This window comes from Panulirus ornatus, chromosome 20 (genome assembly GCF_036320965.1).
Source record: "Panulirus ornatus isolate Po-2019 chromosome 20, ASM3632096v1, whole genome shotgun sequence".
Classification (NCBI taxonomy): Eukaryota; Metazoa; Arthropoda; class Malacostraca; order Decapoda; family Palinuridae; genus Panulirus; species Panulirus ornatus.
The window spans coordinates 6,882,153-6,899,127 of NC_092243.1; the positions used below are offsets into that span (position 1 = coordinate 6,882,153).

The 16,975-nt window shown below is 37.2% G+C and overlaps 1 protein-coding gene across 3 annotated transcripts; it reads left to right on the plus strand.

The window, feature by feature from the left end:
- The first annotated feature begins 1,193 nt into the window (after window positions 1–1,193).
- On the plus strand, window positions 1,194–16,319 carry Nup37 (nuclear pore complex protein Nup37). 3 transcript variants are annotated; one of them, XM_071674601.1, is made up of 7 exons: window positions 1,194–1,238; window positions 6,156–6,308; window positions 9,362–9,556; window positions 11,509–11,659; window positions 12,528–12,744; window positions 13,688–13,847; window positions 15,877–16,319. In XM_071674601.1, the coding sequence occupies exons 1-7, from the start codon at window positions 1,209–1,211 to the stop codon at window positions 15,967–15,969; spliced, it is 999 nt and encodes a 332-aa protein (XP_071530702.1). In that variant the 5' UTR covers window positions 1,194–1,208; the 3' UTR covers window positions 15,970–16,319. The 3 variants fall into 3 exon arrangements, with proteins under 3 accessions (XP_071530702.1, XP_071530704.1, XP_071530703.1); XM_071674603.1 differs by lacking the exon at window positions 1,194–1,238 and adding an exon at window positions 5,223–5,289; XM_071674602.1 differs by lacking the exon at window positions 1,194–1,238 and adding an exon at window positions 5,234–5,359.
- Window positions 16,320–16,975: the final 656 nt, after the last annotated feature.

Sequence of the window (16,975 nt, forward strand, 5' to 3'; positions counted from 1 at the left end):
TTGACAGATACAAACGTAAACAAAACTTATAGCGGCTAGTGTTGCCAACTTATGAAAAGATACTCCAGGAAGATGTTGGCAAATACGTATCCTTCGAATTGCTGCATGAGTTCTCAAATATTATGGGATATTTCTATGTATCGCACTATACATACCGAAAAAAAAACTTATCAAAATGCAGTATGGAGTCAAAAGTGGTTTTAAGGAATATAATAGCAATATTTGCTACTTAAATTTTTTTTTGTGATGCAATTAACAAATTTAAGAATATGTCATCATATGTGGATAATCATTTGATAGAATACTGTACATCAATATCTGACTCAATGATTCCACGTATGAGTGTTCTTGATATACTTGCTAATGTTATTGAACGAAGATTTTATTACTATGGCAACACTGAAGCCAGAATGAATTAAAATTACAGAAAACGGTTCAGGTTGAATTTATTTCATGGGTAACTAAGACTAAGCTCACCTATTTACTTCATTGATTAATTAGATTTATCAAATCCTCGGGAAATTTTTCGTACAGATATGCAACCGATTCTAGTCTACAAAATATTTTCTCACTTGATTTTGGTAGTTGCTGCTTAAAATATAGGTATCCCAAAAACAGCTTTGTTAGCAAATCAATACAGATTGGCATAACATAGGAGACGTACATCCAAGTAATTGATCAGTAATACACAATACTACAAACAACTTCTGGAACAGTATGACAAAAAATAGAGCTATATACTGTTTGTGGCAATATGTGATCCCCGGCAAACCATGGACAACTTTGCTTCTTTCAAGTATGTTTGTGATATGAACGTTATCTTACATCTGCACAACTGCTGATCTCGTTACTCCCCCTTCAGCCTTTTCTTTGCATTTTTTTTATTGAGTGGTTTGTAGGGAAATAATAAAGAAGAGGTTGGGCAGGGAAGGTAAAGCAGAGAAATGGATGACAGTGTGTAATTTGTATCGTTGTTTTACTGAAATGCGTGGGGTGGCTTCTTGGATAGATATTTTAGTGCCTCATCCATCTCACAACATACGTATTCTCCTTTTCCTCCTCCTTATCTCTTACTTTCCTCTTTACCCATAACCCATCTCCTCTTGGCCCCTTTCCTCCCTCTTCACCCATTACCTTCCTCTTCACCCCTCACTTTTCGTTTAACCCTTCACCCCCTGACAAGCCTCTGCCAGTGGCGTATCTAGGGTATGGCAGGTGCCCCAGGCGCCACTCAACAGGTTTGTTTTTTGATATATGCTACCCGATTGGCATTCTTAATGGCTTGGTTTTGTGAGATAAAAAAGAAACGCCTACTCTACAACTACAGTAATATTTTGCTACTGTCAGTTGCATTACCGCTTCCGCGTTACATTTTTTATCAGTCTTTAAGTCTAAGAGTTTATATAAATTCAAGTTTGGCCTAACTCTTCAACAGTTAATAATTACACTATATATTTTCTATATACATGTACTGTATGTACATTTTTAATCAAGCCAGGGGCGCAATTTCAGTGCTTGCTATAGGCGCCCCTGGCCTCTGCTCATTTCTTTTACTATTTCGAGCTCTTTACCCGTTTTAAAATTACTGAAATAAATACTTTCCATCATCAGTTATAAGCAATTTCACTGCGTAAGGCACCGGGCTCCGGTTATTATCAGCTTGTCGCATTTGTCTGACAAACCTATTCCCCTACGAACCTCGATTTTAACAATCTATCACCATTTCGTATGCAATCCGATTTGACACTTCCGTTAGTAAGAATGGCGTATATTCATTTTTTCCCCGAGAATATGAAATAGGTCACCACTAGTACTTCGTTAGCTCTTTTCCAGCTCTAACTAGGCTATCGACTTGTCGTTGGTTCTAATTACCTGTGACGCCCTGCTGGCATGTCGTCACTAACAGTGTCGATGTCAACACGTCACAAGTGTCACTCTCAGCCACTGGTTGTGAGCGATGGTGCGTGCAGAGCTGTGTTCGTAATTATTTGATAACTGCTTCATGTAACAGCGTCAGCCTGAATTCGAAATTTGATGTGGGGACGGTAATGTAAATTGATATCATACATTAGGCGCATGGACTTCATATCCTTCCGAAAAGGAGTTGTCAAGGTGAATAGAGTATAAAGGACCATTAGAAGAGAGAGGATAAAGCAGGGGGTGTTCAGCATCCCATTTCGTTTAGACTTAGTCGTATAGAAGGAATTTGCTCCAGTGAGGCCCATCACTTTTTGAAGCTGTCGCCGTCTCTGATTTATACACAATGTCTTTTTACTCTATATGTGTATGCACACACAGCCAAACCCTAGACATTCCAGGTACGCATTTTATCGACCAGACCCTTAAGGGAGGATGAACAGTTGGGCGGACTGTGGACCGGCTGTCGCTACTAGGATTAGAACATATGCGGTTTTCACCCTCCTCTCCTGCAGCAGCACCATGAGACTAAACAACGACACTCCTCTCCTGCAGCAGCACCATGAGACTAAACAACGACACTCCTCTCCTGCAGCAGCACCATGAGACTAAACAACGACACTCCTCTCCTGCAGCAACACAAAGGGTCTCCCGCCTCACCTCTTTTCTCCGTCGTGCACCAACCGTATCCGCTCACCTCGAAGATGCATTTCCACGCCCTCTTTTTAATATATCACGGTTGTGTTACCCATTTTTCTCTACCCCTTTTTAAGACTCAGTCTTCATTATGAACACTTCCAAAAATACTATTCCATATGAACAAAAATATAAATATTACACATTTGATGACCGTCTTAGAAAAACGTTTTAAAGGGAAAACAACTCGGTAAATAAATGGTATATTTCGGAATCTTAAAGGGCAAAAATCTATTCATAAGGAGAGAAAAATTGTTGTTAAACCTCATTGTGTATCGGTTAGCGTTACTGACCATCACGCATGCACGGGTTGCCTGGGATGAAACCTGCATAGGTTCGAATTCTAATAATGGCAGCCGGTCCACAATCCACCCAGCTGTTCCTCTACCCATGGGAGCTGGTCGATAAAATGGGTACCTAGCGTAAGCTAGGGTGTATGTACATACATAGGAGTAGACATGTATACAGAAAAATCAACGTTAAGGGACGGGGCAACACAAGCACAAACCCGCGTCACCGGGGTAGCGCTAAAAACAGATAGGAAAGACTTCATTCGCATACATCCATTCTGTATCTGCCATGTGCAGTAAGTCTTTCCCTCAACCCTGCTGAACCTAATAACCTTCCCTTTATTTACACTGTTACGATCCCAACCGCCTTCAACTACGGTGGGTCTCGACCCCCTAACAGGATATGTCCCGTGTTAAATGTTTCAGTTGATATATTAGGTTATGTAGACGCCTCTTTCCTCTAGGTAAACGTCGAGAGTAGCATTTGTAAACACCAAAACCACATTCATGCTTATCGCATTTCAATAAATGACTAGGTCAGGATCACTACTTTACATAAAACAAACAAAACATACTACAAAAACTAACAAACATACAAATGATGAACGATTTACTCTAATCAAACCTGAGCTTTACATCTACTCGTAAACACTGCTATCTTTCCTTCTACAAATAATGCCTACACCCTTATCTTTCGATACAACTAATCAGGGACAGATGACAATAATAAGAGCAAATACAACCTGATTCTGTAGAGAAACGATTGTGAACGTCAAGCTACCTTGGAAATAAGGTGAAGAAGAGAGAGCGAATCTACGTTTCAGCAATTTAGATCCATCTCCCAAAATTATTGTATTATCATAACAAGCACTTCTTTATACAGAAAAATAATGCCTATAATTTTTCATATACTTTGATAATAATTTGTATAACAAAAATGACGTCTATGATAGATTAATATTTTCTGAATTTATAAGAGAAAACGTAATGGTATATTAAGGGATACTACAAAAAAAGCATTTCTTTTGAAGATGTTAAAAAAGGAAATACAGAACAACATTCACTCTCAAGTTTCTTCTTTCACAAACTCTTCCAAACTCAGACACTAACTTTGCTGTTTCTTACTCTAATCTGCCACCAGTGCGGTATCGTCAGCAAACAACAGCTGACTCACTTCTTAGACCCATCTCTCCAAGACGCTCACATTTACTTCCCTCATCACCTCATCCATAAACAAATTGAACAACCATGGTGACATCACACGCCCCTGCCGTAGACCAACCTTCCTACTCGTACATAAGCCTTACACTCTTGATAAAAACTCACTGCTTCTAGCAACTTTCCTCCCACAGTATATGCTTAAAACCTTCCACAAAATATCTCCAGCCACCTTGCCGTATTTCATCTTAAGCAAGGCTTTCACCACCACTTCTCTCTTCACTAAAACCACTCTCGATGACTCAATTCGCATATCACCCCGACAAAAACACCTTCCACAAAACATCTGCCGCCTTCTCGCATTCCATCCAATGCAAAGCTTTCACCACCTCTTCTCTCTTCACTAAACTACTCTCGATGACTCTCTCACTTCGCAAACCATCCAGACTAAAACACCCTACATTTGCCACTGTATCATCGTACACATATAACAGCCCTTCATTTGTTTCCATTTTGTATCTTGTCTTTTGCACATTATTTACCTCCTTCCAAAACATCTTTTTATTCTCCCTAAAGTGTATAACAAACCTAGTGAGAAAATTACAACCAGAACTACGACGCGAGCGAAAACTAAAACATAATTGATGAGTAACACATGAGATGAAATATACCCGTAGTTTTCAACAATAATGTGCATACCAGGGCATCATATGACATACAAGATAAAATTAAAATGATTAGGAACTAAATTCAATTCAATAACCAAGAGCTAATGTAATGAGTTATTCAGATGTACACAATTTACATGATACATGCTTGTAACTTTAACAACAAAGTACTCTGACAATATATGACATAAACCTGCGGTAGACTTATAATCGTAAAGTACAAAAAAATATGCACCAAGTCACGTAACATTCAAACCATGAGGGAAGAACAGCGGTTATTTTGAACACATTAGCCAAGAGAACGAACCGAGAACAAGCTTAAGTGTTAAGGGAGAACGAAATCAACAGACTACCAATACAACAAAACAGAAAGGAAAGAAGCATGAATTTATATATATATATATATATATATATATATATATATATATATATATATATATATATATATATATATATATACACCCTTTGATCAATTTATGTTCGTAGTCATCAAAACTTTGTTTGCATTCGACAGCGGGATACATGCTGGGGAGAAGCTCCGTGTAACCTGATCTTACTAGGTAAAAGTGGAAAAGGCTTGAAGCCGAGGGCGTATAGTTGGTCTCTACACTATTCTGGATAACAATTTAGGTAATACGTACCAGGAGTCGTACTTACTTTCAATATATCTATTCTAACACTGCTTGACAGACTTGGGCTTACAAAGACTCAATTTTGAAAATGTGTCAATAGGAACTGTACCGTGGTTGTCTTTGGGTTAGGGTAATCATGAAGGTCTAGGGCACTATCTTAATCGCTTGAGAATTTCTTATCCTTCTGGTAATATGCCAGTTTTGCTTCGTTAAGTTACTCATCGAAACGAGTTTGGAATATTGAGGAAATGGTAATTACCTTTACCCTACTATTTTATATAAACATCGGATCCAGCTGTGGATATTGAGTTATGGATAAAAGTCTGATTAAGTTCTGCATCCCCATTAGAACAGTTATTTTATTCTGCACTACTAGTTTAGTATTTAGGGAATTAATAGCAGTTGCAAAACATTATTTGGGGCTCTATGATTTATTGAATGGCATGACATAAGGCCATGTTAGTGAGGGTTATGTATATCAGGGAAAAGGTAGGGCTACTTAATGTAGATGTAGGGAAAACACTAGTAAAAAATCAGTACAAACTGTTAAGACTTCATGAATAGGATCACATACATACCCACCTACTTACTCATATGATGGTTTATGTGAGGATCATGAAATCTAGAAGGCAACAAACTGCTCACCTTAAAAAATTCCTTGGGTGAGCAAAGCTTGTTTAGGAGAGCAGTGTAATGTAATGTACAAAAGTCAGTAAAGAAAAAGTAAAATGGTAATTTTTAAGTGATATATTCCCATCAACACATACGAGATGTTAAACATGAGTATATTTCAGTATCTTGCAATGGAGTTAAATGTCGACCCAGCTGTAAGTATCAGCACTCGTTCCCAAGTGTTGTGTGTAGAGTTTTCACCATTTGAGTGGTCACGTGGTCTGCTTGCTGTTGGTCTTCCTACTTCTGTAGCTGTGTACTCCATAAAACTAAAGGTAAGGATAATACAGATTTTTAATCATATTGCTGTAAGGTATTTGGTGTAACAGTGACGGCACTGTTCGACTGGGGTTATGTATTGAAACGGCTCTCTCATATTGTTTTCCATCATCATACAACTCCTCAAACCATTGTAAACTGTCAGAGTTTTCAGAGTTTACAGTTTCATCACTTTGCTTGTTGTTCATCCAATATTCTGATAAATCTTTACATTTATTTACAGAAGGGTTCATAACTACATGATGATTAGCCAGTGAACCAAATTACAACCAGACTTCATAAATGGTTGTCACTGTTATCCCTATCTAACCAGACTTCATTGAAGGTTATCATTTTTATCCCCAGCTGCAAAGGTCTTTAGAAATAGTAATGACACTTTTGATCCTCCAATTGGTGGATTGGCTTGTTTTCACTTTGTAACTGGAGTTTGTTTACTGCATAAGAGGAGGTTTTATAGCTACAACTAGGTACATTATTGCCTTTTAGGAAAAGAAGAAAGTTTATAAAAGATGGAGATAGTATATTAAGAAATATTCAAGTAATAGCGGAAGTTACAGAGAAAAGGAAGCAAGTGTATGCAGCATTTATTGATTCACAAAAAGCACATGATAGATTGAAAACTCGGAAAGTTTGACTCTAAAATGCTCATTAAAGACCTCTGAATTCTGTTAAGATATAATGAAAGTAGTGCATATGTAAGTACAAAGGCATACGAGTGGTTTGAAATGATGAAAGGAATGTGTTTCATTTATTTGGTACCTTGGGTATACAATGGTTTTTTGGATAGGGGATTACTTGATGTACTCATGATAGTGGCAAAGTACTTAGTTATTGATTGAGGAAAAGAATGAAGTTGTTTCAGTTGTTTTATGTAGACAATGTTATGTTTCTAATTTAGAGGGACTTCTGTGGCCTATGGAGAAGGATAGTGAAAGTGAATAAAGTGAAACTAAGAAAATTATTGGAAGGTAATGGAGATCATTTGGTGATATTGGTGGGCAAGAGAAGGAATTGGAAGTAATGGTTGGCATTAGATATTTAGTACTAATGTTCAGCAAGGATGTTAGTGGAAAAGTTGAATTTAAGGACGAGAGAAAAATTGGAGATGTACTGGTAACTGGTGTATGGCATATTTTTCAGTGTGGAATGTGCAAAATGCTTGCATAAGGTTTACTTATCCTGACTGTGATGTATGGATGTGACACCCAAGTTTATGTAGATGAGAATAGAAGAAGAGTAACAGTTAGAGATGGGTAGTGTTGTTAGAATTAGGAGGATGGGTTAATAATGATGTGAGAAAGGTATATGGTGCAAAGAAGTCATAAGAAAGGTGTTGAATGTCTTTAAGGATGGGATGTGTGCACAGGATGTTCCTACCTACAAGTACATACAATAACAGGTCTTTGCAGGTATTGCGTGGTGCACATTTTGCTCAATGAATAGTGCTGTTTCCCTCTGCTGTCATGCTCTTTTCTTTATTGTTAATCGTGGGGTTGTGACACTCACTTCAACCATATGTCAAGTTTTCTTTTAAATGTTTCTGTAGTTCCAAGCCTTTTCCTTATTTCTCCTAGCAGTACAATGAACAATTTTTCCAAACATTTGCTGGACTCTTGTGTATTTTTGTCAGATATCTTTTTGGTATTGGTATATTCCAACTTATATTTGGAAACTTTATAGTTCCATTTCTTCCTTGATGAAATGCATTAGATCTTGAACATTGTTCTTGATGCCCTCAATTTGCTGGTATGTAAAGACTATCTTCTTTTAAGCTTTAGATTTTCAGTTCTTTCAGTCTTTCATGATAATTCATATATTCCAGTCCCATGATCTAGTTTGTGATGTGTTTCTGAATTTTCTCTGTTTTATTTTGACTGTTGATCATCTTATGCAGCACTGTTCAATTTTGTTTATATAAACATTAAATGATCACATAATTAGCTTGCTTTCTCTAGTTTTGAAAGTTCTCTATCGTGTGTCACACTTTGTTTGATTTGATGCTACTGTTACATCAATGTGCTCCTTGAATATAAGATTTTTATTTAAGATAACTCATAGATCTTTGATGTTTTCGTTACTTTCTGTCTCCCCCACTTGGGCTTTTGTAGGGCGTCACCAGTATATTGTTGATCACTCCTTAACTTCTTTGCTTAAATTTTTTCTTCATTAATTTTCATTAGATTCTCCTCTGCCTCTTTGTTTTTTCTTTATTTTTTTATGCATTTTTGTTTGTTTTCTTTTGATCTTGTACTTCTGTCTTGTCATAAAGAAAATGTCAGACTATATTTTCTTTTTCTATCAGTGTCTGAAATTATTATTACGATAGTGGTGAAGTTAGTACCATTTCTAATGATACACCTGATAGCACATCCACTTTGATTAAAAACAGATTCTACCATTTTTGTAATTTGCCTTTTATGTTTTGTTGTACTGCTTCTCATGTAAAACTTTGTAGTTTGCTGTGTCATATTCTTTTGGGAATTCCAGTAAAACTGTCTATTATCTTTTCATACAATAATGTCATACCTGTGTATTGAATTTCTTGTTAATCAGATGTTTGTTTGTTTTTCAATCGCACTTTCATCAACTAAATCAAATGAAGTGTGAAGTTAAACAAACTGTTCTATGTAGCTTAAGTGCTAGCAAAGATCCTCTTTTATGTATGGTATTATAATTGTCATTTTTTGCATGTCTACTCTGTCCAACTGACCAATGCTCACGAGACAAGAATAACATCTTCAGTTCCATTTCTATATTACCCATAAGTATACTTACTGAGGAAATATATATTCATTTTACACATTCTTACTTCCTGTATTATAAGCAGTTGGCAGGTTCTTCACTAATGTGATGCCAAAATAGTAGAATATCTCTTTGCTGTAATTTTGTGAACAGAACACTTAACGCATGGAGAGGGTCAGTAACACAAAAGTTTAGGGAAGATTTGGCATGTACCAATTTGATATAAATATAAGAAGTAATTTATATGACACATTGATTTAATGTCTTAGCCATTTGCAGATGAATGAAATTATTTGAATTATTACAGGAAGAAAGTGATGGCACTTGCGAAGAGTGTGATCAGGTATGGGAATGGCATGTGTCAAGCCAACCAGTATCAATGTCTTGGAGTCCAAGTTCAACGCTGCGGGCAGTCCCAAATTGTCTCCAAATTGCTGTAGCTTCAGCAGATAATGCAGTTATGCAACTTTCATCTGATTTAGCAGACTCTAATACAGTAGAAGTAAGCACACTAATAACCATGATATGTCTGATATCTTTGTATGCTGCTCATGTATTAAATAGCACATTAATTCAAGGTTTGAATTGTCCATAAAATCAGAATTATTGGTATGTTACTATGTATGTGTATATAGCTTTATTGTTATCATATTGTTGCAGTGATGTTGACATATTCAGAAAGGGAAATGCCTGCAGTGTTTTATTAGAAATAGAAAACAGCACTTCATTGGTTGTCAAGTTGCACTTCTCTGACACAGGTAGCTGTATTTTCCCTCTGCCTCATCCACACATGGATTAATTTTGATGACATTATTCACGGATTAATTTTGAACAAAGGGGTATGATTTCAAGGGTATGACCTTGGTGGTGATGTACTTTAATTATATACGATGTTTATCATATTGATGTTTTGTTTCTCTGTCTTCTTGATGCAGCTTTGGAGTGCATTGCATTAATCTAAATGACTTTGCATTGTTCCTCATTACTTGTTTGCTACTTTACTCATTTGCAAAGCAAATGCTACGATATCTTCCTTTTGTTTTCATATATCACATTGTCCAAATCTACATGCAGAAATGCATAGTCAGTCATCGGATTTGCTGACCCTTTTTCAAACAGTGAATTAGCCTCAGCTTCTTAAGTTGCAGGTCATATTGAGTCAATGTTGTGGAAGGGAAAATCCCCAGCACTCAAGTTTAAGCTACCAATCATTTGCAGTGTGAAAATTTCCACTTGTATTAGTTGGATGCTCAAATGAAGGCTACAAGCTGCGAATCTCAGCCTGTATTTGATCTGGCTTGTGGTCCAGATGTAACTGCAGGAGCACTGCTCAGAATTGTATTTGTAGTATTTTCATTTTATTTCCCAGTGTTTACTGGATATCAGTAACTGTCCGTACAGTAGTTATGAATAAATGGCAAAGAGGATTAAGTTTTTCATTGCATACTGTAGTCATGAAGGTGTGATGTGTAGGCCCTAAATGGAAAGGACAGAAAATTATGCATTTATTGGAGATGAATTGCTTGAGGAAATTATATGGTGAGAGGAGAGTTGATCATGTAAGGAAGAACACTGTAAGAGGGAGATGTGGAAGTAAGCTTAGTATGATTAAGAGAGCAGAACAGGTATGATGAAGTAGTTTGAACATATGAAAATGAGTGAAGAGAGACTAACTAAGAGGGTCTTTGTGTCAGAAGTGGAAGGATCAAGTAGGAGGGGATACTGAGAATGAGATGGAAGGATGAGTGAAATTTCATACGTTCTTTAAACCTACTTCTCTCACCATAGGTAAGTGGTATTACGAAATGAACAGCATCCCCACTTGCACATATATTTCCTTAAATGTCATGTTTAATGTGCTGAAAGTAGCTCCAAAAGTTAATGGCAAAGCCCTACAGGCTGTTATATGATTTACCTTGACTACTATATATGCTCTAATTCAGCCCAGCGACAGCATATCATTCTCTGTATACATTATCAATTCTTTCCCTATGCACACAATCCACCTTTGAGTGTTCAGATCTTAATACCGAAAGCCTCCTTCACTCTATCCTTCTATCTTCTAGGTTTCCTCATCCCCCATACTGGTTATGATATAAAGGAGATGACATTTATGAGGAAAGAATGCCTGTGCGGGGTAGGTGTTCTTCAACATAGAAATGAAAAATGAATGATTTTGCAGTGGGAGAGGATGTGTATCAGTATCTACAAGTACTTAATCCTTTTCAGTGTGTGATCAGTTATGAAGTTGAGTAGTGTTAAGAGTAAAAGATAATTGATAAACCTTTTATCTAGATTAAGGATATGCAGCAAAACATATCCTGTAAGACTTACAGCAAATCTATTTAAAGACAGAGACCCATTGTGATAATGATTACTGTATGATCAGTTGACTAAAACAATTTACTCTCTTATCTCTGAAGTGCAGTACTAATGATATGATGTACATTTCAGGACATATTGAGCCACAGTGACTTTGTGAATAGTGTGACTTATAATGGAGACAGTGGAACTTTAGTAGCATCTGCTGGTGATGATCTTACTGCTCGTGTGTGGGAGAGCTCCTCACAGAAGGAAATTGCCAAATTTCTGTTAACTTCACCAGGTATGTTAGTATGTAGTAGATTTTTGTGTTCAGTTTGCAAATAATATGTTTCCATTATTACTGGTGCAGTGTTATTAATGTATGATTGCTTTGTTTACTGTAATTTTTTTGTTTGGTGGCTTTGTCAGACTTTTAAGTAGCCATCATGTGGTGCTTGTGCAAGATTTTGTTTTCTGGTCACATGGTTGCAAGGGATTATTCTTAATAATTTTTGAAGTGCTGAACCATCTGCACCAGGTAAGGTAATGAAAAGTTAGCTGATATTTCGATGTCCTTGAGCACCAGAACAATAAGCTCAGCTGTGCTATTATTGTCCGAGAACTGTTAGCTTTGACCATTTGGTGGATCAAGGAATTTCAAAATTTTGTGCAAAAATGAAGTTCTTGTGATGTAACTTGCAACTGAGAAACAGAAATTACATGTTGACACAGTAAAACACACTGAAGTGATTTTAACAAGGAAACAAAACAGACCTCTTAAAGTAGCAGTAAGCTAGGGTTACAGAGATTATGGAATGCAAGTTGTAGACCATTAAGGAGCTAATGACATTGAAAGTAGATTAAGAAGTCACTGAAAGTCAAGGAGGGAACATAAACACAGCCTTTAATGAGAATTGGTGAATGTGATGTGTGAGATATACTTATGAAGGGAAAGAATATAAGAAATCAAAACTTTGATAAAGAGCTTCAAGTTTACATGTTCCTTTTGGTTTTCAAAAATATAGATTAAGATTATCTGTATGGATATTAAAGGGGTCAGGTGCTAGGTCCTATGTGAAGCCTTAAAAGTATGTTCCTGTTCTTTGTTTATTCAGTTTCCACGTAGACCTGCCTGATGAAAACTCAGAAATATGAAATCGACTCCTCAGGTATGATTGTGTGTTTCCACCCAGAAGAACCAGATTTGCTGCTGGTGGGAGAGAAGAAAGGTGTGCTGCGGGTTTACTCTGTATCCAGTGGGTGTTCTACACTGTTTTTGCGGTGCCCTGGTCCCCTTTTAGGTGCTGATTGGTCCATCCCAGACCCTGCACTCATAGTGGCTGCTGGAGCCAAAGGACTTACAGTGTGGAATGTTGCATCTCTGCAGTAAGCTACCCTATTCTTATAAAGAGTACCTAAAAACTTTTAACACATTTCTCAATGCTCCCAAAACCTTTTCCCCCTCATCCACCCTATGACTCACATCAGCTCCAACAGACCATATACTTCCCCCTTTCTCTGAAACACTTTCATTTACCTCCCTCACCACTCCCATCCATCTACATAATAAATGGCAATGGTAATATCACATGCTACTGCCAAACACCCGTTTTCACATGGAACCACTCATTTTCCTCCCTATTCACATGCCTGCCTTAATCTATTGTTAAGAAGTCTCCATTGCTTCTAGCAGCTCTCCTTCCATGCCATATATCTTCAATACCCTCCCCAGAGTATCTTTATCATGCACTTCCTCCAGACCCATGAATTCCATATACAACTGTTTCTTTCTGTATTTCTTTTGCATATTCTTCTAAGGAAACACCTCTTCCACTCCTCCTCAGTCTAAAACTCTATGCCACCACCCTCTCAGTCACCACTTTCTCGCACAACTTACCAGCTACACACAACAAACTTGTACCTGTACTGTTTGAATATTCATTGTTGTCCCCACTTGCTTTTATACAGTGGCACTATACAGACATTCCATCAATCCTCTGGCAACTCAATATGAGCCATACATACAGAGAAAATCCTAACCAACCAGCCAATGACACAACCACCCTTCCAAATTCTATTGCAATCCCACCCTCTCTAGCTGCTTTGCTTCACTTCCTCTTATACAAGGATTTCACCACCTCTTTTCTTTTCACCATACCACCTTACATGACTCTCACTTTACATTCTCCTTGTCTGAAAAATCTCCATCTTCATTTTTGTATGTTCTTACTTGTATTATGTGTATTTTGTCGATTTAGTATACATTTGGTATTTGTGCAATCATGTTGATTTGTTTATTAGTCTTTTGATTAATGCATTTATTCCACAGGCCACACAGTGAAATAGTAGAAGTTGGAAGTGGAGAGAGAATACTAGGGGTAGAAGTATGCCGATCAACACCTGGTTTGGTTGCCACACATGCTGCCCCACATACTATAAGAGTCACACATCTTCATTCAAGTAAAGTACCCATTGCTGCTCATTTAAAGGTAACTGTTTAATGGTTTAGTTCTATTGACTACTGAAGTTATTTATTTGCACTGTGAAATCAAGATCTATTGATGCCTAATTGCTTCTACTGCTTTAGGTAGTGTCAAAAAGTAATGAACAATGACCTCTTGTCCACCCACCCACTCTCCTGCTACTTTGTATAATGTACTGAAACCAGATCCTGCTATCCAGAGCCGAGACCCAAATACTGTTACAGAGATTAACTTGATTGCTTCATATATCATGGTTAAGTTGAATGACAGCACGTTGCCTTCATATACCACATCAGTCCAGTCTACTCTTATCCTGTTCTTGCTTCTCACCTTTCTAAATGTTCAGACTTGGAGTCCGCAACCTCCTTTACTCCAACCTTCCATCTCCTTTTAAGTTTCCATATACTCCTTGCCCCTTTCAACTCTCAAACATAGATTCTTTTAGTTAGTTTTTCCTTGCTATCCTTTCCATATGACTGAGCTATTATAGCACCTCGTCTCTCTCTCTCAGTCTGACTGCATTACTGCCATACGCCATCCTTACAAGATCAACCCTCCTCACACTATCATCCTATGATACTTTATTTCCATGGCCACCCTCTTCCTTTCTTTGGCATTCAAGGCTCAAGACTAATACATGCAACACTATCAGAACCACTTTACCTTCAAAGATATCCATCTTTGCTCTAACGGACACTGATTTCTCGTTTCACATGCTCCATAATTCAACTAGAATCTTAGGCCACTCTCTCTTTCCCATCCTTTGACTTATTTCAGCCCCATTGGTTCTGTGTGCTGTCATTTCCCCTCCTACATACCTAAAGGACTTAACTTCCTCCAGGTCCTCCCTATTTAAATTTACATTCAAACCATTTTATGATATACTCTGTTACTCCTCATGACTTAGCTTTTATCTAGATGTACTCTTAAGTCTCTCCTTCTATACCCAGTATCAAACTTTGTCACTAGCTCCTGGAGTTTCCCCCGTGGATTCTACCACTATATCATATGCAAGCTGCAAATAATTAACTTCTCACACTCTGTCTTTCTCCAGCCAACTGTTGCCTTGCCCCTCGAAGTAAGACATGAATTCAGCTTTCTCACCACTCATTCCATAAACAGCTTAATTAACCACAGTGATAGGACATCCTGGATAGTAAACTGCATTCGTTGGGAACCACTCCTCCTCTGGCTTTTCTTCTCACACACATTCCTTGTCCTGAAAAACTCTTAACTGCATTTAATAATTTTTCATTTATCCCTTACGTTCATAGCACTTCCACAAGCTGTCGACCTTATCATATGCTATTTCTAGATCTGTAAATGCCACATGCATTTACCCTTTCTCTCTCTTCAAGTATGGTATTCTCACAAAACCCTAAAGTCAGAATCCTGGTTCACTATCCACAACCATTCCTGAAGCAATATTAGTCCTCACCAGTCACATACTCTCAATCACCACTGATCCATACACCTTCCCAGGTATACTCAACAGACTTAATCTCCTGAAATTTAGATACATTTGCATAAGTATGATATACATTTGACATCATTCTGAATTGTCTGTCGGTATAGTGATACCATCTCCCATATTTACTTGGCTATGTTGAGCCATACTTTATTACTATATACACCTCACCTTTGAATTTCTAGCTATTGTTTGATTCTGCCTCTTATCCATAAATGTCACCAGCATTCATTTGCCATGGTTGGAAAATTATCACATGCCTTGGTCATGCAAACTCCCACTCCCCTAATAAAACTCCCTTGCTGGAAATGTAAGAAACAGTGTATGTATGTGAATAGAAAAGCATATTTTTTTGGTTTGATACTTTTGTACTGTAATTTAGTTTACATACTTTATGAATTTCTGAAGTGATGACAAAGGTAAAAATTATGTCCCACATGAAAACATGAGTAAAGAGATATTAACAAGATGGGTTAACAATAAAAGTAGTATATTGTTTGGAGGATAATGCTATGTGAATATAAATTTCTGATACTGATGGTGATATATTTTTTCTTTTCTCTTTAGGTTGTTGGAGGCATGAGTTGGCATCAGAACCTTCCCTACTTGGCTGTAGGATCAGACAGGAGAATTCTTTTATGGAAAATTGATAGTGTGTGATAATTCATTAATGATATGTGCTCCTGCATGAATAGATAAAAATTATTTTGTTTAATTTGAATTAATTATAAGAGCATACCTTCTTTCAATGTTAATAGTTGTAAGGACTTTGAAAACATAAAGTGATGGCAGAGTGTTTGAAAGTATTGTATTAAAACTTGAATACCTTCAAAATGTTTTTGTTTTTTTAGTGTTTTACAGGACTGCTACCACTGTATTCATAATTTTGGTTATATATATTACTTTGATTGTAGCACTTTCATTATTTGAAGTATGGAAAAATGCTGTTTTATACATTGGAAATTTTCTCAAGTCTTTTGAAAGAAAAATTAGTAAAATTTGCATTTATATTCACTTGTATGTATATTGATAACCTACAAAATGTTATGGTTTGGCATGAGTATGGGCTGATGATACTGTTGAGTTTATATAATTTCTTCCGAACCAAAGATCACCTGACCACACTCTCATATATGGATGTTTTAACGGCACCTCCCTCTCCAGCAGCTCCTTTGAATGTAGATATTGGCTCCTCAACAAAGCTGACTGGTGGGACTTATGAAATTTCTTTTCTGACTTTCCTGGGATAAATTACTGTTTCCTGTGTGGTGATGCTTCTGTCTCTGTCATATGCATAGCAGTGGTTATTTTTGTGGGAGTGGAAACACTTATCCTCTACTCCTCTATGACAACCTTTTCTTCCAATCCAGGTTCAACCTTCCTGTTCTAAGGCCATTCAGGCAAGGGATCAGGCAAAACGAGCTTGGAAAATCTCTCCTTCCTCTAACTCCCATTCAGCATTCATTGCTGCTTATGATAAATGCAAGCACCTTGTCCTTAAAACAGTGATCCTTTATTCAAAGGAAGTGCAATAACCTCTCCTTGTTATCCACCAATAGGTCTCTGGTCTTTATCTAAGGGGATCATTAACAACTGTCATGGTACCTTTCTTTCTTTTTTCTGTTCTGATTGTACTATAACTGTCTCTCCTGTAGATGAATCAACT

What these genes read in the sequence shown, in the direction of transcription:
- Nup37 (XM_071674601.1), top strand. Translation starts at nt 1,209, where the DNA reads ATGGCAGGTGCCCCAGGCGCCACTCAACAG. An exon ending in CAGACTCTAATACAGTAGAA is followed by an intron (nt 9,557 to 11,508) that starts GTAAGCACACTA and finishes TGTACATTTCAG; the next exon opens with GACATATTGAGCCACAGTGA. An exon ending in TGGAATGTTGCATCTCTGCA is followed by an intron (nt 12,745 to 13,687) that starts GTAAGCTACCCT and finishes TTTATTCCACAG; the next exon opens with GCCACACAGTGAAATAGTAG.